At 43.7% G+C, this 24,550-nt stretch overlaps 3 protein-coding genes across 3 annotated transcripts; 1 reads left to right on the top strand and 2 right to left on the bottom strand.

Moving 5' to 3' along the window:
• The first annotated feature begins 126 nt into the window (after window positions 1-126).
• Window positions 127-2,998, top strand: LOC135170751 (golgin subfamily A member 6-like protein 1). Its single transcript, XM_064136810.1, has 2 exons — window positions 127-288; window positions 364-2,998. Exon 2 carries the CDS (start codon window positions 1,778-1,780, stop codon window positions 2,732-2,734), a length of 957 nt encoding a protein of 318 aa, XP_063992880.1. The 5' UTR covers window positions 127-288; window positions 364-1,777; the 3' UTR covers window positions 2,735-2,998.
• A 12,643-nt stretch (window positions 2,999-15,641) lies between these two features.
• Window positions 15,642-17,132, bottom strand: LOC135170780 (uncharacterized). The gene is made up of 2 exons (XM_064136836.1): window positions 16,398-17,132; window positions 15,642-16,283 (listed from the first exon to the last, which is right to left on the bottom strand). The coding sequence occupies exons 1-2, from the start codon at window positions 17,130-17,132 to the stop codon at window positions 15,642-15,644; spliced, it is 1,377 nt and encodes a 458-aa protein (XP_063992906.1).
• Window positions 17,133-22,218: 5,086 nt separating this feature from the next.
• LOC135170779 (uncharacterized) lies at window positions 22,219-23,438 on the bottom strand. The gene is made up of 3 exons (XM_064136835.1): window positions 22,921-23,438; window positions 22,419-22,878; window positions 22,219-22,353 (listed from the first exon to the last, which is right to left on the bottom strand). The coding sequence occupies exons 1-3, from the start codon at window positions 23,436-23,438 to the stop codon at window positions 22,219-22,221; spliced, it is 1,113 nt and encodes a 370-aa protein (XP_063992905.1).
• Window positions 23,439-24,550: the final 1,112 nt, after the last annotated feature.

Genomic DNA, 24,550 nt, shown 5'->3' with positions numbered 1-24,550 from the left:
CAACAACAAGTTAATTTGGTAAGATTCGTTATGATAAATTTTCCATTTAAGGTACTATATCTCGCTTTTTTCATTAACAATTATTGTTTTCATCCTTTCGTCAATGTCAGAAAGATATCATGGAAATGGAAGTGGGAAAAGTGGACAACTGGGAGGCAACAATACCTATCATTCTTGGTGCGATAATCAAAAAAAATGTCCAGATTCATTAGAGCGGTGTCGGCAGGAAGGCTGTTCATGGCTTTAAGGAAGATTTTAGTGCGACGTTCACGTATAAATGTTTGACAGGTAAGTGTCTACATAAAGAAATTGACTGCAATGATTCTCATTATGCATCTTCTAAATAAGAATTTTATTTCACAGACTACTTGAAAGTCAAATATAATTTGCACAGTGAGAAACCACAAAAATTGAATATTGCTTCTAAAGTCGGAAAATTCCTATGGGGTGCTGATGATCGTGAAGGTGGAGCTTCTGAAAGAAAAAAACAGGCTTTGCTTTGAACCATGGCTCCGAACCAAGACTGAAATTCACATCCTTTTAGAAGTATGGGACTCGTATTAGCTGGTGGAGGGCTCTTTCTTGAGATTAGATTAATGTAAAAACATCTATTGATCAGTTCAAATATTGAAAAATTTTATCCACATGAGAGAAAAACCCTGTGTTTGCAGGAAAAACCGGGACAGTGGAATATATTTTGTTTCTTTTCCAGAATAATTAAAATGACAGTTGTGGAATAATTTTCAATGCACGGTTTCAAGTCAGGGATAGGAAAAAGGGAAATTGACGAATGTTCGCCATACTTATAGAATGAAAAGTGAATTGCTGACTTCCGTTTCCGGACTGCGAGGTTACAGTAGTGGAATAGGCAAGGGGTATTATTGTTTCGCTTTCAAGTAAGATCGGTGGAGTTTTTGAGAGGGTCGAAGGGTTAGGGAGAGGGGTGAGTAGCAGAGGAAAATTAGTGGGAGTGAGTGAAAGGGTGTGTGAAAGTGGTTGAAAGTTGGAAAGAGTGTGGGAAATAAGATCAGGTGTTTGAGGTTAGTTTTTGAGGAGATTGAAAAGTAGGTGGAAGCTTGTGTGAGAGTGGGTTTGGGGGTGTGTGAAAGAGAGAAAAGTGTGAAGGGGTGAGAGAGGAGAGGAAGAGAGTGTATGAGCGGGGCAAATAGATAGAAAGGGTTAGTTGAGTTTTGCGCGGTAAGCGGGGCGGCGGGGGAGAGAGGTATTGGTGGGAAAAAGGTGCGAGGGCACAGAGGCGACAATAGGAGGAGGTGGCTGAAAGGTGAAACAGGGAGAGAGATGAGCCACTTATATAGGACGATGATATCGACGAAGGAAATGGACACCGGAAAGAGGGGAATGGAGGCGGAAAGAGTCAGAAGGAAAGCGATCGGAATGGGACGGAGATGCTCGAGCTCAACGAAGAGCGGGGAGCGCTGGAATGCAACGAGTCGGTGTATGTGTCGCCAGTGGAGTTTGCGGACGGATCGGACGGGTGGATGAGTGGGGGAGAGGGAGCTCAGGCGAAGAGAAGAGGTAGGAGGACGAATGCTGAGCGGTGGAAAAGAGCGACGGCAGGGGGGAGAAATGCGTCACCGCTTTGGAAGGCTTGGCAGAAGAAGAGAGAGGAGGAAAGAGAGAGCGAGGCAGAGCATAACGTAAGTGAGAGCGGCAAACGAGGAAAACAAGATGACGAGGAGGGTGAAGAGAATGGGAAAAGGAGGAAAGAGGACAGAGAGAGAGAGCAGATAGAGAGAGACTGAAGAGAATAGAGGAGATGTTACTGAGTTTCAGGGAAGATACTGTCAGGGCATTGAAGAAGGCGAATGAAGAGGGAGAGGGAATTAGAGGAGAGATAAGGGTAATGAATGAGAAATGGGAGAAGTGGGAGAATGAATGGGAGGAGGAAAAAAGGCGAATGCAAGAAGGGATAATGGATATAGGAGAGACAGTCATAGAAATGAGGAAGGAGCAAAAGACCGATATAGCCCAAGCGAATGTCAGACTCACACGGTTGGAGGAAAAGTTGAGTAGGATGGATGAACTGGAGGAGTTGGTAAAGGGATTGAGGTTGGGGGGAGAAGAGAGTAGCGGGAGGGCAGTGAGCGCAGGGGAGGCAAGTAAAGAAAACGAGCAGTTGAAGAGAAGAGTGTGGGAACTGGAGTGGAAAAAGGAAAAGAAAGTAAGGGAGAGAAGAAAGTGGAACTTGATTGTCAGGAAATTTCAGGTAGGGAAGAGGGATGGACGAGAGGAAGTGGAAAAATTATTCACAGAGGTGATGCAAGCGCAGGGAGTCCTTGTCAAAGGGGTTAAGAAATTCGGGGGGGGGGTGGACAAAAAGGAGAGAGGATCAGTTGTGGTGGAGCTGGAGAACAAGGAGCAAAAAAGATGGATCATGGGAAGTAGGGCAAGTCTGAAAGGGAGACAGGAGGTATTAGACCATGATAGAACTCGAAAGGAGAGAAAAATGTTGTGGAATCTGGAGAAGGTAGAGATGGTGGAAAGAGCGAGGAACAGTGGAGTAGCTATTAGGCGGGGGATGATATGGGTCAACGGAGTGCGATGGCGGTACGACGAGGCAACAGAGAAGTTATATAATGTAAAGGAAGAAGAGTGGAGAATGCCAGAGCTGAGAGAGCAGGGCAAGAAAGGAAATATGGAAGCGGAGGCTATAGAGGTGCAAGAAGGGACCGAGAAAGCAAAAGAAGGAGAACAGGCGCTGGGGGAACAGTAAGGAGGGTGGCTAGTAAGGGGAGTAAGAGAGCAAAAGTTAAAGTTACATTCTGGTACGTGAGGGGGCTGGAGGGAAAGGATAAGGATTTCTGGAGGAGGCTTCAGGAAAACGATGTCGTGGTTCTAATGGAAACATGGCTGGAAGAGAGAGGTTGGGAAAGAGTTAGAAGGGAACTATCGAAGGATTTCAAGTGGAAGGTGCAGCTGGCGACGAGAGAACACAATAAAGGGAGAGCGAAGCGAGGTATGCTGATGGGGATAAAGGGTGAGCTATGCAGCGGAGGAGAGTAGGAGGGGGTGGAGAAGAGGGAGGATTGGATCGAGGGAAGTATAGAGATAAAGGATTGGGCCTGCAAACTAGTGGGAGTTTATGTAAATAAGGATATGGCGAACAAGATAGAGTTGATTAGGAGAGAGATGGATGGGGAGAGAGGGATTACAACGATAATTGGAGGGGACTTCAATGCGTCAACTGGCACGAGAGGAGGGATGATCGAAGGGGATGTGGAGGAGGAGAAACGATCGCGAAAGTCAAAAGATATGAGAGCGGTGGATAAGGAGGGGAGAATTCTAGTGAAGGCACTAGATGAATCAGGATGGTCGATTCTGAATGGAAATTGTAAAAGAGATGAGGAGGGGGAATGGACCAGAGAAGAGGGAACGAGCAGATCAGTGACAGATTATGTCATCACGAACGAGAGAGGAAGGGAGATTATCGATAACCTGGTGATTGGGGAAGAGTGTGATTCGGCTCATTTTCCGTTAGTGTTGACTCTGTTGGAAGGGGGGGAGAGGAGGCCCGGTGGAATGGATAAAGGCAAGGAGAAAAAACTCATGCAAACGCTGTATAAAATCTATGCGACAGTGCTGACAAGAGCGGTAGAGAAAGAGGTAGAGGAGAAAGGAATGGTGCCGGAGAATCAAACGGGATTCAGAAGAGGAATGGGAAAAGTGGATAACATCTTTGTCTTGAATTATTTGGTGAACAGGCAGATGGAGGAAAAGGGACGCAAGTTTGTGGCCTGCTTCATAGACCTCAAAGCGGCGTTTGACTCGGTGAATAGAAAGATATTGTGGGAGGCAACAAAGGAGAGAGGTATTTCGGAGGGGCTGATTGAAAGAACAAAGGAGATGTACAGGGAGACGGGAAGTAAAGTTCGCATTGGAAGCAAGGTGTCCGAGAAATTCTGGACAGTGACGGGAGTGAGGCAAGGGTGTCCACTGAGCCCGATCCTATTTAACATCCTGCTGGCTGATCTGGAGGGGGAGCTAAGGAAGAAATGGAAGGGTGGAGTAAAGCTGGGGGCTTCGAAAATCTTTTCATTGGCGTCCGCGGACGACATGGTGGTGCTGGCAGAAGATGAAGCGGGAATGAAATTGATGATGGTATTTATGGGGGAGTACACGGGAAAAAAAGACTTGACAATAAATGCGGAAAAGTCGAAAGTGATGGTATTTGGAGCGGGAAGAGGGAGGAGACCAAAAGCGAAATGGAAGATGGCTGGGAGGGAGGTGGACAAGGTGGACGAGTTTTGCTACCTAGGTTACCGGTTCAGGAAGAATGGAGGGCAGGAGAGGCAAGTGAAAAGTAGAGTGGAGAAAGCGGGAAAGGTGATGGGCCCAGTGTGGGGAATAGGAAAGAGGAGATTCAAGGACGATTGGAGCAGAAGGTTGTCGCTCTTTGACTCGCTGGTATGGTTGGTGATGGACTATGGGGCCGAGATCTGGGGATGGAAAGAGAGGGAAACGATGGAAAGGATGCAGGAGAGATTCATGAAGTGGGTGTAGGGAGTGAGTAAGGGAGTGCCAGGCTACATGATTAGAGAAGAGTTGAAGAGGGAGAAGCTAAGGTCAAGGGCTATGAAGAGAGCATTGGAAATTTGAGGAGAAGCTGTGAGGAGGGAAAGGAAGCAGCATAGCAAGGAGATGTCTAGAGGAAATTGAGGGGAGGGCGTCAGGGAAAAAGGTGTCGAAATGGGAAGAGGAGAGGAGACAGTGTATAAGGCGGAGGGGAATGGATGAGAAAGGTAAGAAGAATAAAGGGGAGGAGGATGGGAGTGAAAAGAAAGACTGGGAGGAAATGGAAGAAGAGATGCAACGGAAGGAGAGAGGGACCGGAATTATGAAATCAAAGACGAACAAATGGTACAGGGAAATTTTGACAGAGGGAATACCGGAGTACCTGAGAAAGGGGTGGAGTGAGGAAAGATGGAATAGGTTAGCGAGGTTTAGATTAGGAGATGGTATGAAAGGCGAGAGAGAATGGGTTCGGGAGGAGAGGAAAAGGTGCAGGAGGTGCGAGGCCAGAGAGGAATCGTGGGTGCATGTATTGGATGAGTGTCGGAATACAGAGAATACACATGGGAGAGAGTATGTGAAATACTGGCGGAGAAGGGGGTGGGGAAGAATGGTTGATAGAATGAGAAAAGGAGGCAAGGGGAGTGATTGATCATTGAATGAATGAGTGACAGGGGGGTGCGACGAGGGATGACGAGTGTGTGGAAAATAAGAGAAGGGAAGAGTGGCCGGACGCGGGGGAGCGGGGTGAGAAAGGAAGGTGGGAGGGATATAGGCTCAGAAACGTATGAGAGGAATATCGGAGACCGGAAGCGGAGGTCACACAAGGCAGTCCACAGTCGCTCTCTCGCTCAAGCACGTTAAGGGCAATCGCTCGCTCCGGCCCTCATTAACTCATTGTATAATAATTGTAAATGCATATTGTAAATATAGATATAGGATAAGTAGGTTAAGGGTGTAGGTCTAAGGAAATTAGGTTTAAACCCATGATTAGGCAGCTAAGGTAGAATTAAGAGTAATGATAAGAATGTATATAATGGGAAAAGTACACTGAGAGAAAAATTTAGTAAAATGTACTAAACCTATTTGTTTGCGACCAAAATTGGTTGTTTTTACTAAATGAGATTTAAAACACTCAAACATTTTTTTGAAGTAACCAAATATTTCGTTAATTTGATATTTTGATAGATTAGCGTCAATTTACCATTTCTTAACAAATATGTAGTAAAAACGAAATAATATACTCTTAATCACACAGTTATATAAAATTGAAACAGAAAAATGAGATATTCAATTCTACTACATTAATTTATTGTAAGAATTGAGTTGTTACAAAATATGTTTCTAATATTAACGTATAAAAAATAATAATTAGTTGAATTTACTAAATATGTTTCTACATTGAATACGTTATCAGGCATATTTTGACGAATACGAATTCTAAAGTTGAATTCTTGCAGGCAAGTAAAATTACTATTCCACTCCAAAATTATCTGGATTTACTAAATAGTTTCTTAAAGTAAACACATAAGTTTTTTTCTCTCACTAAACAAGAGGTTAGTTTTCGGACTGTTGCGGAACGCATGCGCAGGGAAAATTTTACTCCCTCCTAATGAGTGCACCTGCGACGAAATCGTCTCAGTGCCGATCGTCCGGTAATTCTGTTATGTTGCTGTTGCAATAGTTGAAATTGTTTTGGGTGCAATATTGTGTCGTGTGTACTATTGGAATAGGTAAGTAAAATCAAACATGATTGTATTATTTTTCTTCATATCGGTAAAAAAAGTAAAGATTGCCTAAGCAGATTGCGTGAATTAAGAAAAAGTAATTTAGCACAAGAACAGGGCGGATAGTTTGTTTTTCCATAAAATTTTTACTCTTCGCGCTGAACTGACCAAAAATTATTCTACGAGTGTTTCATTTGTAATAAGAGAAGATTCTGAATTTCAAGTTTTGTTAACCTCAAAAGTCGACCCCCGATTGTTTCCAGAAAATTTTAATTCAACGAAAGATTAGTCACATTTTTTAAAATATTTAGTAAAAACTACGAATTTTTGGTTCATTTGACGTGCTAAATATTTTGGAGACTTATATGGAATAGAATGTAGATCCTTATTCCCAAATACATTCCAAACACTCTAAAGCTGCAAACCTAGTCCCCATCCTAACCAAATGGGTTTGCACTTAAACTAATAAAACCATTAGGTTCCAACTGTCCCCAAATGTCCAGACAGACCTTAATATTTGCCATAAATGTTGGCGCCTCCAGAAACTCCCACTCCTCAATTTTCCTCTTTTCCGCCATTATTCCAAGACTCATGTCCTGCAAGGGAACTCTCACTTCAATCAGTTCTAAATCACCCTCAAAACAGTCAACACCTTCCAAATTCAGAAGTGTTATGGTAAGAATAAATTAATCAGTGAATAGTACCTCGCATCTCCAGTTCTCCTTATATTATAAAAAACGTTGTTTCTTCGGAATACAAGAACGGTAAATACCTCGCACATATATAAAACATTTCAATGCTTTAGTATTTTGAATCTTTTAGCTGAAAACTTCATTTATTAAATTCATGCAAACGTTTTATTTTATTTGTCCGGAGATAATTTTTTGGGGGGGTTTCCATCTTTAGATATGCTATACGATGGCGTTGTTTTGTCGCTCTTATAAATAGCCTTCGCCCTCATTTTAATAACAAATGGTTTGATAGAATTCCTTCTTTGATTGTTACTTATTTAAATTGTCGTCATGAGACATTTCTCTGAAAAATCTCAGCCAAATACACTGATTCTGGATATTCCTAATTGATTAATTTATTACTTTAGATTTAAAAATGGTTTCATGAGACATACTATATTTTATTTGTTTTTTTTTGCACATAATTTTATCATATCATTTTTCAATGACATTTGCTAGTGATGAGTTCATCGAAGATAACTCTAACTGGTATTGAAACACCTGGAAACAAAGAAAATGAAGACAGTCTGGAAGACTTCACCCTGGAAAGACAAGAGGCATTTTTGGGGCAGCAGTTATTTGCCATGCAGAGTTTTTCAGTGATGAAAGCACTGAAAAATCATTTGGAGGGGAGAGAAGTTTTAAGTCACTACAAGGCTGTACGAGTTCTTGATGCCAAATCGAGAAAAATCATCGTGGACGTTATCGTGAAAGCAGCCATGAAAGCTTCAATGATCTCTCCAACATAGTGGATAAAGATTTCGTCGAAGAATCATAATTGTCCAGTCACTGTTCTTTTTGCACTTTTTCACATATTCTTTTATGTTATTTACGGATAAAATAGATTCTTTTTTTGTTGAATAGAGTGAATATTACTCACAACGTATACAGTTCTACACAAAATTGATGTAATATTACTAAGTGTTATTGCGAAACAAAACCGCATTCATAAAGTATTATATTGATATTATTTTTAGATAATAATATAAAAAAGTATAAAAATGTACTTATGGCCGATAATTTAATTACTCATGTAAGTTTAATTCGCAACGCGGTACGTAAAGCGTGCTTTTGTCCGGTACGGGATTGTGATCATTCCTTCAGTAATTTATATAATTATCAAAGTCATATCGATCGACGTCATGCAGGTCTCAGTGAAATACATTATAGGGATGATTTCGGGTGGAATTCTGCATGAGGAGAGGGTGCCGAGTTTAGCTTGTAGTCAGCCGTGCTATATTTGACTCGTAGCTCTCACGATGTGTCCGCTGCCCAATGGGAGCCACCACATTTGTGCCACTTTTGGGGGTCCACGGAGGCTGGAGCGCGAGAAAGATGAATGAAATAAAAATTGACTGTATGGATACTAAAAAGAAAACCACACTCAACACAACAAACACAAACAAGAAAGAAACTACTGCACAAATAAAGACGGGCGCAAGATCCAGGCTTGAGAACGCTAAGGCTCAAGTAAACAAGGACAAGACCACAAGAGCAATTACAGCAACGAACAAAAACATAAAATTGAGAACTAAGCTGGACAGTCATTCTGCAGCAATGGACTGTGAGGAGCAAAGCCTCAAAAGAGCGAGGAGCGATCTTAGCTCCAGCTCTAGCGATAGTACTGAGGCAATAAGAAAAGCGATACACGAAAAGAAGACTACTCACTTCGAGAGCGATAGCTCAAGTGAGGAAGAACCTGAGGTGCCGTGCACTGACCTTGACACTGATAAAGTACTGAGGGTCGCGTACAAGCATCTCGGGATTATCAAAAACGCCATGGACACCTCAAGTGATCAGGGTAAAACAGCAGACAAAAGCCTTGACTTCCTGATGGAGACCATTGCTACCCTAACAGCACGATGTGCTAAATTACAGGGAAGCGTGGACTCGCTGAGAGAAGTCGGGGCAACAAGCAACAAAAAAGAGCCGGGCGTTACATACGCCGGTATTGTGCGAAAGCTGACAGCCCCACGGCTGCCAGCCAAAGCACAGCCAATGAGAAAGGAACCGGCCCAAACCGTGTTCCTAAAACCGAAGAACTCGAAAGAGTTCGAAAACATGGGGCAGGCGAAAAGCCAGCTCATGAAGGTGTTCAACCCGAACACCGAAAAGGTACGGATTAAGAACATCCGTACCACCAAATGGGGAATTATAATTTCGACCCCCACAGAAAATTAAGCGAAGAGACTTAGTCAGAGCAAAAATCTGACAAAAACCTTCTCGGTCGAAGAACCGAAAAAGGGACTCCCAAGGATCATCATATATGATGTTCCAAAGGAAATGACAGAGGCTGAGTTGGGCAGCGCTGTTCACGGGCAAAATGATGGGCTAGCAGAGAGCAAAGAGCTTTTTGAGAAGCAGTTTACTCTCAAATTTAAAACGGGAAAGAATGGTGGTAAAACCACGAACTGGGTTGCGGAGGTCACTCCGCAAATGAGGAACAAAATATTAGCGAAACAGCGTCTTTATATACAGTGGAATGCTTGTAGAACCCGCGACTTCCTTCTCGTCACGCGATGCTTCAAATGCCAAGGCTTCGGCCACTTGGCGAACCATTGCGAAAGAGAATCGTGCTGCTCTATCTGTGCAACCGTGGGACACAAGGGGCCTGAGTGCCCAAACAAACAAAATGTGCAGGAACACAAATGTGTAAACTGCTACAAATCGAAGAAGCCACATAACCATGTAGCCACGTACAAGGACTGCCCATCATATAAGCAGGTCTTGGAGAGACTAGTGGAACGAATAGATTATGGACAATAGACATTCTAAAAATCCACAGGTGGATGTAGGTCTGAAAGTAGTAAACTGCAGAAGAGCAAGAAAAGTCATGCCTGAAATCCGGCAAATAGCCGTGACAAAAGGGTATGATGTACTCTTGCTCCAAGAACGATATAACAACAAAAATGGTATAGAGGGCCTTGGAATGGGTACAAGGATCGTTAAACATGGAAATACACCACCATGGGCGGTTATAGCTGTTATAAACCCAGAAATCACGGTAACAAAGCTCGGACACTTGCATAACACACACTTTGTGATCGCTGAGCTCATACAAAACAACAAAAGCACTTATGTGGCAAGTGGATATTTTCAACTCTGCCAAGATATCGATGAACACATAGATCACGTGCAAAAAGTGATGGAACAGCTCAGAGGCAAAGAACTGCTAATTGCCATAGATGCTAATGCATGCTCCACCCTATGGGGAGCAAAGAAAACAAACCCCAAGGGTGAAAAACTTGAAGGATTGATCGCCCAGGAGGGATTACAGGTCGTAAATAAAGGGGACATGGCTACCGTCTCGTCGGAAGTCGGAGGTCACCCAGATGTGACGCTGGCAACACCTAAAATGTATGGAAACATCTGCGGATGGAAAGTACACGATGGGTGGACATCCAGTGATCACAGAGTAATCACGTTCACAATCAAAACCAGTAAAAACGTGAAAAGAGTTAGTACCCAGAGCAGCGACAGCTGCAAGGGGTATGTGACGAGTAAAGCCGACTGGACTTTCTTTACCGAGCGATTAATGCAAGAGTGGCATAGCAAACCGTATAACGATCTAACTAACCAAACCCAGGTCATTGAGCAGGTAAAACACCTGAGTAAAGCACTACGGAAAGCCTGCAACACATCCATACCTATTCGGAATAGTCGAGCCACGAAGGTTCCATGGTGGAATCTTGAGCTCACACAACTGAAAAACGTGGCATACAGGGCTCGAAGGCAACTTCAAAGGAATAAAGATCCTACAAAGAGAGCACAAAAACTCGAGGAATACAGAAGGAAGAAATGGATCTACACACAGAACATTTTCGAAGCGCGCACAAATAAATGGAAAGAATTCGTTACCCTTAACGGGAACGAGAATCCATGGAGTTTCGTATATAAACTCCAAACAGGAAAACTCACGACCAAAGATGTGATAAATAACATAAAGTATGACAATGAGTACACTACTGACTGGCAAGCAACAGCCAAATCCATGATGGATAAGTTGTTTCCGGAAGACTGCGAGGATGGAGAGACGGAGGGCCAGAGGCGAGTCCGGGCTCTGAACAAGCAAACACCAGAAGGCGAAATGAGACTCTTCTCCAAAGAAGAGCTAACAGCATGCATAAAAAAGATGAAGTTGAAAAAAGCCCCCGGGCCAGACAACTTCTGCTTGGACATATTGAAAGCTGCAATGCCAATAATAAGCGAAGACCTGCTTAAAATATACAACGCCTGTCTTATACACTTCCTTTTTCCAGATTCATGGAAAATCGGGAGAGTAGTAACAATTAAGAAGGGCCCCGACAAAGACAAAACGGACCCGTCATCATATCGGCCAATCTGTCTCCTACCAATCCTCGGTAAGATAGTGGAAGCACTTATGCTAACAAAACTAACTGGGGTAATTGAACCACAATTATCCCAAAATCAATATGGCTTCAGATGTGGTAGATCCACGGAAGACGCCATAGTCCAGTTCAGAAATATAGTAAAAACCTCAAGTCAAAAATATGTCATGGTCATCTTTCTTGACATAAAAGGTGCCTTCGATAATGTGTGGTGGCCCAGTGTTCTGAGAGCGCTCAGAGAGAAGGATTGCCCCAAAAAGCTATACTTGCTCATCAACAATTACCTCTGAAGTCATCAAGCCTGTGAACAAGGGCTGCCCTCAGGGCTCAGTCATCGGACCCACGCTTTGGAACCTCATCTTCGACTCAAATCTGAAGATGCTCGAAAATATGAGCTGCAAGACGTTAGCGTATGCTAACGATCAAGTAGTTCTAATTGAAGGACACAGCAGAAAAGATTTAGAGGAAAAAGGCCAAGCTGCACTAGACGCGATAGTTCGTTGGTGTGACGAGAACAAGCTCACACTTGCTGCATATAAGTGTGAAATGTTACTTGCAAAAGGGAACTTTCACAAGAAGACGTCTCCGGACGTCAGAATTAAAGGAATCAGAGTGAAGAGAACAGAACTCTACAAGTACCTAGGATTCACCTTTGGTACAGGCCTAAATGTACAAGAACACGTGAGAAAAATCTCAGAACGAACCAAGAACCTATTTGAAAGGCTGGGCAGAGTGGCCCGAAGAGAATGGGGAATAGGTCTAATAGCGATGGGAACAATATACAAAGGTCTCTTCGTGCCGATAGCTACCTATGCGGCAGCTGGATGGCACGATAGAATACTAAAACATGTTAGGGTCAAACTTGACATGGCTCAGAGATTTGCGCTGATCAAAGTTACAGGTGCATATTGAACCGTTTCCGCGCAAGCGCTGACGGTTCTGACGGGGAGTGTGCCCGTCACACTGGAATGTATTCGCAGAACAGCACAATACAATCTGAGAAAAGGGAAGAAAATACAGATCGAGGATCTTGTACATGACCCCGAGACGCGAAATTCCGGGGAAAGGCTAGAAAAATGGAAAGCACGAGTCCTGAAAGATATTGATTGCAAAATTCATGAAATCTGGCAGAGAGAGTGGGAGAAAACTGAAAAGGGTAGAACCACTGTCAGATATCTGCCAGATGTGGCCAGAAGAATAAAGGCTGAATGGCTTCTTCCAAATAGATATGCCATTCAGTTCATGACCGGTCACGGCAATTTCAAGAGCAGACTTCACAAGCAGGGATCCATAGACTCAGATCTGTGCCCTTGTGGTGAAGAAGAAACGGACACTCACGTTCTGATCGACTGCGACAGGTACGATCTCCTGAGAGAGAAATACATGAAGCTGTTGGACATGCGCGTGATGGACGTACAAAACCTTGCTCAAGATGAAAAATCATTTCGGATTTTTCAGGACTTTGCAAAAGATCTGCTTACAGAGAAAATAGCCATGGAAGCTCCGGAACTCGAGCTACAAAAGTCTCCAGGGAAGGACGCGTAATGGGGGCAAACAAAATCCTCAGAAAAATCCCTTAGCATTAAAGAATATATAGAGACATCCAAAAATAGAGGTGGAGTAAAAATAAACACTCAGTGGATCGGATTCCACTTAAAAATGTAGGTCCACTCGTGTTCTCACATGAGGATGCGAAGATAAATAAACACCACAGCCAAATTGATAGTATGAATGTGGAAAAACCTAAAACAGCAAAAGAGGAAGCCGATGAATGAGACTAAACAAATGCTGGTATGCAATTGCGAGGTACAGCATAGTCGAAAGCTTCACGTAGTGATGCTTAGGAGGCAACTCGCTTTTTTTTTTTTTTTAATAGGGATGATTTTATAGATTCTGGGACAGAAGACTGCATACCTTCAAAATTATTAAGAAGCAATTTAGCCAGTCAGCCTTATTATAAAAACAATGTAACTAGTAACGAATCGGACTCAGGTAGCGTTTTATCTGTTAATAATTCTACAGAGCTTGAGGACGACCAGCAATCTGTCAATTCAACACCTATTGATGATAGTTTAGTCGAATATGAAAAGAATATACGTATGAAAGCCATAATTTTACTAACATAGTTGTATGCAAAAAATTGTTTGCATATAACTCTGTATTACAAACGCAGTATTGATGAACATCTCCAAGTTTACGAGGTGATACGCAGCCAATAATGGTATTGTGTTCATGATGTTAAGCAAATAAGCCATATGAAGTTGAATGTTTATACTTTAAGTTCGTCGAGACGTGTAATTCCAATATGAAACCACTGTACGAGCTTCATTGATTTCTTCTAATAAATGAATAACAAAAGCGAAATAAGAATTTGGAAAAATTATTTATGGAACCAAAAATTAATTATATTCCCTATGCATAACTTAATAGAACAACCAAACAAAAACTCAAACCACAAAAAGATTATGCAAAATATAAATTATAAATATTATAATTTGAAAAAAGAATTATTCAAATTTGGAATTATATTTCCTGAAACAAGTATTTTTTTCGTTGATGTTTAATAGTAATTTTATTCATCTAAGCATTTCATATGTTGTTCCTTATAACACATTTTGTTATTTTTAACCATTTATCTTCGTAGAGTATTGCAATATTCACTTGAATTAGCAACAACTATGTCTGAAATTATTCTGTATTTTGTTTAAAGTAGAAAAATAATCTCAGGATACAAAAATGTCTATTAGTTGTTTCAAACAAATTTATTCAACTAAATATTTAGCAGTCGCAATCACATATGTGTTTGCCACTATTCATTAAATTCATTTGGTAGTTTCAAACCAATATTTTTTTAAATATACTAAATTTTTCTCTGAGTGTATGGGAGGGGGTAGGAAGTCCATTGTAACCCGAAAGGGAATCAATAAAAACTTATGAAAAGTGAATTGCTATAATTTTATTTAAGACTTTGTTAATTTGGGACCAAAGAAAACTCATTCCTATCTATTTTTTCCTATTAGAGCGAAACGTATTTTGTTTTGGCATGTTTTGGCGTTGGGTTTGTGCTATGCAGAAAAATCTAATTGCCAAAAGATGAAATTTCGATTACTTTATTAAAATGGAATGCTGGTTATATAAAGAATAACTATTCTTCATCCAACCATTTTCGCACGAAAAAAGTGCTGCTGATGGTACAAGTGCGGTGTACCAGGAAAAAACAAACTTTTCCTATCACGCCTCTTTTTTATTTTTGTCAAGCAAAAATAATCATTAATAATGTTGGATAAATAATAGAAAATAATAGCGTATTTCCAAGAAAAAAATATTCTTGCTATCGCAATTTATGATTTCGTTTTTTTTTATTAGGAGATGAGCCATTGTTGGATTCCCGCAATAAATTCAAAAACACAGAATTTATAATTAAATAAAACAGATATTTATTAGGAAATCCGCGTAACGTATAAGTATTATGACAATAGATGTATGTTTTCGAAGAGATTTCTGATACTTGAGTAGACTCAGTGCTCTCGATGAAATTCGGAATCTTACTGACTATACTAAAGTCAGCATAAGTTTTAACATCGGGTATAACCCGAAGTCTCCCCTCCCTTCTCCCTTCATGTGGGTAACGCGGTAATATCCTGAAATTACGCATGCGCGAAGAAGGGAGGGGAGACTTCGGGTTATACCCGATGTTAAAACTTATGCTGACTTTAGTATAACAAAAGAATGTGGCAGCCCTCAGTTCCTTACCTGAGGATGCAAAAAGAATATTGGAAGGGATGGAAGGAAGCATGCCTATATTTTGGGCATGCAGACGATTGCTTTTAACAAATGGGAAATAGGGAAAATTCGTCGTGGCGCCAGTGTTTATAGTAGGCTTAAGACTTGGGCCAGACGTAGTTGGGGTATGCCCCAAGCAATAAATGAGGGGAAAATAGTAATGTTAATATAAAATATAGCGTAAAATATAGGGGTATCCAACACCTCCCCGCTTAACATTGCGAATACCATTTGCAATTGTTAATAATATTCATAAATTTTAAAAGTATAAAGTTAATATAATGATTAAAAATATAAATTATACGTTGATATAAAGTTAATACAATGATTAAAAGTATAAATTATACGTTATCACTTATCATCACTTATCATTTTTGACGGTCCTGACCAGAGGTGCAATCAGCCTCTCGGCCATTTTACACCCTTCCCTTAGGCAGCCGTCTAGTCGCTGGTCTCGAGTATCTGTGCCCTCCGAGCTAACTCATAGAGTCCCTTGATCCCGTCCCTGTCAACGCATATATCTATGCATGCAGACCCAAAAACATCCCACCTGGCTTCATCGAGCCCGCTGCATCTTGTGCATAGGTGAAGAGGATCCTCCTCCGTGAACCCGCGCTTTTGCATAAGGGGTCAGTTCCCTTGCCTATCCTTGATAAATACAGAGCCAGGGGCCAGTGTCCAGTGATAAGCCCCACTATAGCACGGAGCTTAGCCCTGTTTAGGCCCAACAAAGTTTCTGCAATCTTCCTAGTGGGTTTTTCTAGGAAGGATTTAGTGTGTCTGGCACCCGTCTTCGAGTCCCACCTCTCCACAATCCTCCTATCCCCACGCTCCTTGACCAGGTTCTTCACAAAGTCGGTGTGCACGCCTACGTGCTCCACCTCCCCCTGAAAGGCCCTACTGCAACTGTTCTTTGATAGCTCATCGGGTTTCTCATTGCCTTTGATGCCAGCGTGGCCCGGAATCCAACCCACCTCAAGCCGATTATTTACGGCAATTTCCTCCATCAGCTCAACGCATTTACCCACTAACTTAGAGCAACACTTGTGCCTGAGTATTGCCCTCAGCGCGCGCCTGCTGTCTGAGTAGATGAAGATCTTTTTGCCCTTGTCGCCTCTCTCCAGGATCATCCTGGCGCAGGTCCTTAGGGCAGCCAGCTCAGTCTGGAGCACGATTGCGTGCGAGTCCAGCCCAATGGTCCTCGCTATTGCGGGCCTCTCTGACCAGACCGCCGCTCCTGCCCGTCCGCTCACCCGTGATCAGTCCGTATACCAGACTAGTCCAGGGGGCGGCGCCCAGTCCGCGTCCTTTCCTGACGGGGTTTCCCCCCATCCAAGGTTGGCAGAGAACTTTCTGCGAAAGTGCCATCTGGGTCTGCAGGCGCTAGCACCGCGCGACAGTAGCCCTTCCAGCTCTCCGTCTGCGTGGAGGACACTAGCGTGCCCATTCCTGGGTCTCTTCCATGTTCCCTGCAGCCGCAATCTTGCGGCCGCTTTTGTCGCCTCCTCGCTTATAATCAGGTGTGGCGGTTGCATGAAGAGCAGGGCCTCCACTGCTGAGCTCGGGGTCGTTCGAAGGGCCCCTGTTATGCCCAGCATCGCAAGCCTGCCCACTCTGTCCACCGTTTTCCTGTGGCAGGCCTTATTCAAGGCTGTCCACCACACTGCGGCTGCGTATATTAGCTGTGGGGTCATAATGGCCGTGTAGATCCACTTGACCATCCTCCGGCTTAGACCCAATGTGCTTCCGAAAGGTCGCCTGCATGCCCAGTATGTCATAGTGACCTTGTTAGTCTGCATAGCGATATGCTTTTTCCAGCTGAGGTTCTTGTCGAGCCAAATACCTAGGTATTTGACTTCCCCAGAGAATTCCAGCTCTGTGTTATAGATGGAGGGAGCTTTAACAGCACCCCTCCTTCTGCTTGTAAAGTGCACCATCTCCGTCTTGCCTGGGTTTACCCTTAGGCCCTTCAATGTGGACCAGTGCTGAACATAGTTCAGCGCCTTCTGCATTTTGCTATGTAGCGTGCTCGCGTCCCTGCTAGTTACCAGCAGTGCCACATCATCTGCTTATGCGACTGTCCTTACCCCCAGCTCCTCGAGTCCAGTGAGGAGGCCGTCGACAATGAGGAGCCATAGCAGAGGGGGATAACCCCCCCTGCGGGCAGCCCCTCCCCGCCGCAGCCCTTACCGCACTGTCCCCAAGGGTGGAGTGGACAACTTTAGTTCGGAGCATGGCGGCTATCCATTTGATGACCGACTCATCGATCGCAAAAGATGCCGCAGCTTTCTCTATCGTATCAAAGAAGTGGTTGTCGAAGGGGACCTTCCCCCCCCTTCCCCCCTTGTTTTTATGAACAAGACGGGAAGTTTATATAGCTTTCCACATTTCTTGTGACGTCAAAGGAAATCGTTGGATGGGATTTTCGATGAGGTAGGAAGGGGAACAGGATAATTCTCCATATAATTTTTGCAAGAAAAATTACTGAAAAAATGGATAGTCCAGACCGGGATTTGAACCCGGGACCTTCCGATGCCCCTTCGATGTCTATGAAGACACCAAGGATGTCCTCCCCCCTTTTCTTTCCACTTTCTATTGTGCCTACCAAGTAGTGAAGCGCAGTCTCAGTTGATCTGCCAGTTTGGTAACAGTGATGCCAAATGAGGGGAAAAATCCCACGCGTGGGAATTTCGTGCGCGGCTCCCTCGCGCACTCTTCGGGTCCCCACCCCTAATGCCAGGCTCAGCGCCCATATATGAAATTGAAGACATGAAATTGCCCAATAAAACTATCAAATAAATAAAAGAAATAAATAAAATTGATCGCATTATTAGTTTCTCAATTATCTAGTCATCAATAACATTCGATAGTAATAGAAGCACTGTTAATAATTCTTTGAAATTGAGTAATAAATTCATATCATTTTGTAATATTTTATCATTTACCAAAATTGTTTATTCTGTTGCAATATTCAGGTTAATTGTAATTTTTGTTTTACATTCAGATTAAAATTTTGGTGGCAAATCGGAATTTTTAATTCATTACCAAAAATCCTGTTCATACGCGAATGCATTCTTTAGGAAACGAGATCGTCCGCGCGTGCTACGCACGCGCCTTCTTTTCCATATCATAAGAATTGAAAACTCTAGAAAATGAATGCTCTTATTCTATCTTCGAAGTTAAAATTAAAACTCATGGAAAAAGACAATTGGGAAAATCTTAATATATTTCGATTGCTCTAAGATTGCATATACTATACAGTGCGAGGCAGCATACGGTATACAGAATCGAGAACATTTCCGCAAATTCGAGATTTAGCTATAATAGCGACAGCAATCAGTCAAGTCAGGAAGAGGGCGTTCTAAGTCTCATAATAATCTAATCTAATAATTAAAGATTTTCTAATTATTTGTGAACATCAAATTATGCGATTGAGATTATTGATTCCCTTCACATAACCAAGAACATCGCTGCTTGCGAATTACTTTTCGTGAGTAGTAGTGCAGGAGACATTGTTGCCGCACCAAGGTGTATACCTGCGACTTACAACCGTAGGGAAGGTTCAAACTGAATGTCTGCAAAAAAATCGCGTTTTAAATTTTTATTAATGAAACCATTAACTCCAAACCTATGCCACTTGCGTTCAATAAACATTTACAGGAGTGGGACGGATTTTTAAATGAAAACAAAAATAATGTTCCAACAATTATAATTGACATTACAACATATGTTAAGAACTATGAACAAACATTAACATGAATACATCCTTTGTATCACTTATCTGTGATTCCGGAGAGCTTTATCTATTTTAATCATAAAATTAATTAGTCTTCAGTTTTCTCTGTTATACAGGGTGTCCCAGAATTGCACGTCCAGACTTTAAACTTAAGTTGGGGTTGAAATTCTGGATCGAAAAGTCCTGAGCGACTTTTTGATCAGACGCACCCTCTTCGACTTATTCAGGGTTGAAGTTGGACGAATCAGAGGCGTGGAATACCCGGTCGCACGACGGTGAGGAAAACGTTCGAGTGTGGTGGTGTCCCCACCATACGGTACTACTCCCCTGCGGTGGCAGAAAGAGATGACTGGCGGCGGTGGGTAAGAGGAAGGGGAGGGAAATGAAAAAAAAGAGCTCTGAAAAGAACCATTTTCGGGTTCTGAAAAGAACCATTTTTCGGTTCTGAAAAGAACCATTTTTCGGTTCTGAAAAGAACCATTTTTCGGCAGATGAACAAAAGGAGCGCTGTAAAATAAGAAAGAGTTAGTTTCACAGTTGTTGATGTTGTGAAGAATCCTGGAAATTTCCCAAAGTTTCGATTGAACCCTTGTTCTTATTGAAATAGCTGAAGAGTGTTGGCGGCATACCGGTAAAATGAAGAGGTGATGAAGGAAACGAACGAGTTTAACATAAAGAAAATCCAACTTTACGACCTCGAATTTGAATACAAATTACTTGAATTATGTAACGCGAGATGATCTGAAGTTATTTCGATGGTTGTCCAGTCAACATTGTGACATTGCATGGAGGATCGTATCTGACAAATGGACTTAAGGCAATCAGTACCAAGTTTGTTGCGTTTCTTGGTTTTCACGTCGGTAACAATAGAAAAAATACGCTCAGCCTCAGCATTAGAATGTGGTAAACACAAAACAATTTTCGTGAGTTGACCTAAATTAGGGAATCGAAGAGAACCCGTGAAATCTTTCAAATTTGAAACCTCCCTCCAAAATAAATCCGCTGAGAAGGATTCTACGCGTTTCTTATCTCTTGGATTAGCAAACGCATCGGGTAATGCATGCCATTCAAACGCAAGAGCACTTTCGTCAAAATGTCCGAAGCGCTGGGCTAGATTATTAATTACTGTAGACTCGATACGTTCATCACCGTCTTTTAGGGCTTCCATAGGACTCAAAAATTCCAAATTTTTAACTATGGGATGTGTGTGTGGTAAACGAGACTTCATTTCAGAAGTCGCAGTTATGTAGAACTGTAAACATCTGAGACGATATTGCTCAGCGACATTTGCTGGAAAAGTTGTAACAAGTTTATCGCATTCAGGCCCGAGAGATATTTCATTTAAAGGTGGCAAATGATCGGGATGACTAATATTGATAGAAGTGGTGAAGAGGTTTTGAATTATATTTTTCTTCAAAAAATTGCGGGCCATTGTACGAATTAGTCCTTGACTTTCTCCAGCCAATTTATGAAGCATGAATTCGCGAGACTGGAATAGAGCATTAAAAGAGTTGAAAGAATGCATTGTATATTTCAAAAAAAGGAAATACGCTCTAACACATTGATCTTCAAGTAATTCGTACAACTTCTGTGCTGAGGGTGACTGTTCTTCCAGCATAGCTGATGAGAAGAATAATTTCAAAGGTTCCCAATTATGAATAGTACGCACTACCCATTGATGCAAGCACAACCATCGCGTATTTGATAAATTGAAAATTTTTAATTTTTCGACATTAAAAAATTCTTGGTATTCAGCTAATATTTCGCAACGTTTAGGACTGTTTGACAGGTATCCCTATATACCTTTCATAAATTCCTCCGGTTCGTTTGGTAATTTACTGCAGGCCTTTGAAGCAATTATCACGGATGAATGGCAAGTGCAGTTCATCAAGATAAGATTCGGAACTTCCAATTTTAATCTTTGTGCGAAGGAATTTTTCACGCCAACCATAACGCTTGCATTGTCGCAAGCCAACCCGACAATATTTTCAATGGGAATTTGTTTTTCTTCGACGGATTTTTTGAAGGAATTATAATTTTTTTCCGCGGAGCAATCCGTTGCATCTAACTTAATGAGATCTAAAAATTCAGTTTTAACTTGTTTAGGGGAAACATATCTCGCGAGAACACAAAGAATTTTCGTTTTTGAAACATCCGTTGTTTCATCGACCAGAATTGAAAATTTATTTACCCGCAAAATTTTAACGAGATTTTCATTCGCGACCTTCCCTAAAACATTTTCAATCACACTTGTACACTTTGTACGCCCGAGAGACATATCTTTTGTGATTTGACTATCCGGAATTGCTCTTTTGAGAACAGGAGTGAGATGATCCACAACACAAATGGGAACGTTCTGTTCAGCAAAGAAATTGGCGAGGAGAATTTCCGCGGTTTTCACCGATTCTTGATAATCTGACGCGACACTACAGGAATCTTTCTCAGGAACAAGACCTTCATCACAATTTTCTACCTCGCGATTAATTGAAATTGATTTTAAAAGGTTCTCTTTATGTTTACCACCACTCGCGTGTTTCTGGAGCTCGGATTTTCCAGCAGCAATCACCTTCCCACAAGGACAACAAAACGCACTGTTCAGCTTACCTTCAACACTCTCCAACCAACTTGAAAATTCAGGCTCTTTTTTCCAGGATTCTTGAAATACCTTCCTCTTCTTCGATACTGGAATACCGGAAACTGCATCTTCCGAGCGTTGGTCCCGCTTTCCTATGTTCTCCATATTCAACTGGTATGAAACTTCGATAAACCCGTCAAAAAAATCACTTCTAATGGATTCCCCACCGATTTTAAGTGACTGAATGAGCGAGATTCAGTTAACTTCTGTTTTGATTCGCACACGGGTGAGTGTATTGTGTCAATGTGAAAACAAAACATTGACGTTCATTGGCCCGCAGGAGGGTTACGAGTTCGCGGAATTGTCCCGAGTATCTTGATCGTTTTTTTTTTCGGATATTTTCGGAAATGCTTTCGTAAAAAATTGACGGGATATTCCAAATCGGAGAAAAAAAAAGGAATTACAAAAGAGTTTATGAAACCATTTGAATATTAAGGAATTAACAATTACGAATGGTAATAGAAATTGTTTATTTAAAATTGCTGTCTGATTTTCAATTTGCCCTCGTCGTCCTCGTCCCGCTTATCACCCTCGTTGCCCCTCATGACCCTCATGAGACTTGACTTTTTCTTCGTGACCCTCGTGGGCCTGCAGAAATTTGCCATTCTCTTCATGGCCCCTCATTGCCCTTTCGCCCTGTATAAAATGACCCGCTCATGAAATAACGAGCCGAATAAAATATTTAAACGTCGCGCCGGGCCGACTGCGCCCTAAAGGCTGCGCACTACTAACCGAGAGGAGTGGGAAGCGTGTGGGAATTCCCATCTGGCATCACTGCTTGGTAAGCATGTTGTGAGGTGCATATCTGGTTAGACCTCAGTGCCCCCGCCTTAATGTGCCTGTCGACCAGCCTTTCCAGCGTCTTCAACAAGAAGGAGCTTAGGCTGATTGGTCTGTAGGCTTTCGCATTGTCATAGCTGCATTTACCCGGTTTGGGGATAAAGACAACCCTGACTTCCCGCCACCTCCGGGCACATAGCCCAATGCTAGGCAGGCCCTAAATGCGGGTATCAGTCTGCGCAGGAGCAGTGGGCCCCCTCTTCGCAAGAGGGTCGGATGTATCACATCCGGACCCGGACTCTTGTACATTTCGAAGGAGTCCACCGCCCATTGCAGCCTGTCCAGCGTTACTATTCTTGCGGCTAGCTCCCAGTCGGGGTCGCCGCTTTCTGTTTGCGTCCAGTCCACCTCGGGGCACTCTCCAGGGAGCTCTATAGTAGAGTCCGGAAAGTGCGCACGAATCAAATGCTCAAGGACCTCTCGCGGTTCTGTGATGGTCTCTCCGCTTGTCAGCGTGATTCCACCCAGCCTTTGTGCAGGGCCCCCCGAGAAGACCCTGCGAAGCCTGGAGATGCTTGAAAGCGCCTCCAGTTCCTCCCAGTATGTTCTCCAGGTGAGCGCCTTTGATTATTTTATGAGCCTCTTGTACTCCCTCTGCACATTTCTGTTCAGAGTCCAGTCTTCGGCTCTCTTTGATTTGTGCGCTCGATTCCCGAGTCTCCTGGACTGGCTTCTCAGCCTGTCTAGCTCACGACTCCACCAGGGCACTTTGTTTCCTTGCCTGCATCGTTTAGCCGGGCATGCCATCAGGAAGGACTCGGTTAGGGCAACGTGGATTTTCTCCACCTCGTCCTCCAACCTGTCCTCCTTGCAGGGTCTTACGCGTCCTACCCTGAGCCTTTCCTCCAGGTTTCTCTCAAAGGAGTCCCAGTCGGTGGCCCTTGGGTTTCTGCGCAGGCGATCCTGCTGTAGTTTGGCACAGCCCTTAATGCTAAATCTAATGCGTCGATGGTCGGAGAGTGTGTCCTCCCGGTCCACCCTCCAGTTCCCGCATCGCCCCGCCAGCCGGCGGGTGCACATGGTTACGTCAATGATACATTGACAGCGAGAGGTGACAAACGTGGGCCTCGAGCCCCTGTTTAGGGACTCCAGGTCCACGTCTGCCATAAATTCCGGGAGAGCAGTGCCCCTGTCATTACATCTTTCACTGCCCCACAGCACGTTCTGCGCGTTTACGTCGCACCCTATGAAGAGTGGCAGCTTTTTGGCTCTGCAGTGATTCACCAGATAACGCAGTTCTTTGGTAGGTGGTGGTGTCGGCGAGTCATGCGGGAATTAAGTCGAGCAGAACACAATGTCCTCCGCTCCGACCTCCCCCCGAAGTCTCACGACAACCGCCACCAAGTCTCGGTGGCAGAAGTTAGCCATTCCCCTGGCTACACAGGCTTTTTTGACAGCAATGCAGGCCCTGGGGCCCAGGTCGTCCCGGGCATAGAATAGCTTCACCTCGCCTCCAGATAAGCCTTTTACCGAGCCTGCGTGTTGCTAGGGCTCTTAAGGTATAAGGCATATGTCTGTGTGCTCTACCGCAAGGCTGCGACTGCCCTGCTGAGTGGCAGCCTTGCAGTGCTGCAAGTTAATGTGGGAGCAGTGGACTAGCAGTGAGACTAAGCCGTCTCTCCGCATCTCGTCCTCTGCTCCTTCTCCCCTCCTTCGCCTGGCCATTGATGGGCCGTTAGACAGGGTCGCCTGTTGGCCCCCTTACCTGCCCCGAGTGAGATGAGCCCGGCAGGGCCCAGTTGAGGATCCCTTGACACACACTTCCAGTTCCCGCCGAGCCCCCTCTCACCAGAGGCGGCCTTCCTCTACGGCCCTTTCGACGTCCGCACAGCGGAGGTCGTGCCACGGCGAGGGGGTCCCTCTGTTAGAGGGAGCCTTCCTCGATCTACTGCGCCCCACCCTCGCGGCCGCCTTGCCCGGCAGTTGCAGGGGCACTCTCCGGACCATCTGGTCCAGTTGGCGCTCCCTCCCGCCCACCCCCATCCCCTGCGGTCCCTGACCCCTTTTGGTCAGTGACCGCATTCCCTGGGTCCCGTTGTACCTGGGGCGCCTTTCCCCCCGCTGCTCTCCGCTGGGTCTCGTAAAAACGAGTTCGTCCGAAGCAGTAGAAGGGGGCCATCCCCAGACCCTTCAGGGCCTCTAGGGACTTAGGGTCCACACCCAACAGTAGGTTGAGCCCCTCATCCCTGCTCCGGCAGTCCCAGACTCTCCACTTACCA

The sequence above is a fragment of the Diachasmimorpha longicaudata genome, chromosome 18 (assembly GCF_034640455.1).
Source record: "Diachasmimorpha longicaudata isolate KC_UGA_2023 chromosome 18, iyDiaLong2, whole genome shotgun sequence".
NCBI lineage: Eukaryota > Metazoa > Arthropoda > Insecta > Hymenoptera > Braconidae > Diachasmimorpha > Diachasmimorpha longicaudata.
Note: the sequence above shows the minus strand (reverse complement) of the source record. Positions and strands in the feature narration are given on the sequence as shown.

Coding starts and splice junctions, on each gene's coding strand:
- LOC135170751 (XM_064136810.1), top strand. CDS start 1,778: ATGTTACTGAGTTTCAGGGAAGATACTGTCAGGGCATTGAAGAAGGCG.
- LOC135170780 (XM_064136836.1), bottom strand. CDS start 17,132: ATGCAGAAGGCGCTGAACTATGTTCAGCACTGGTCCACATTGAAGGGC. Junction 16,284..16,397: donor GGGCGCCGCCCCCTGGACTA/GTCTGGTATACG, acceptor ATCGTGCTCCAG/ACTGAGCTGGCTGCCCTAAG.
- LOC135170779 (XM_064136835.1), bottom strand. CDS start 23,438: ATGGCAGACGTGGACCTGGAGTCCCTAAACAGGGGCTCGAGGCCCACG. Junction 22,879..22,920: donor AACAGAAATGTGCAGAGGGA/GTACAAGAGGCT, acceptor GCTCACCTGGAG/AACATACTGGGAGGAACTGG. Junction 22,354..22,418: donor TGTCTTTATCCCCAAACCGG/GTAAATGCAGCT, acceptor TTCTTGTTGAAG/ACGCTGGAAAGGCTGGTCGA.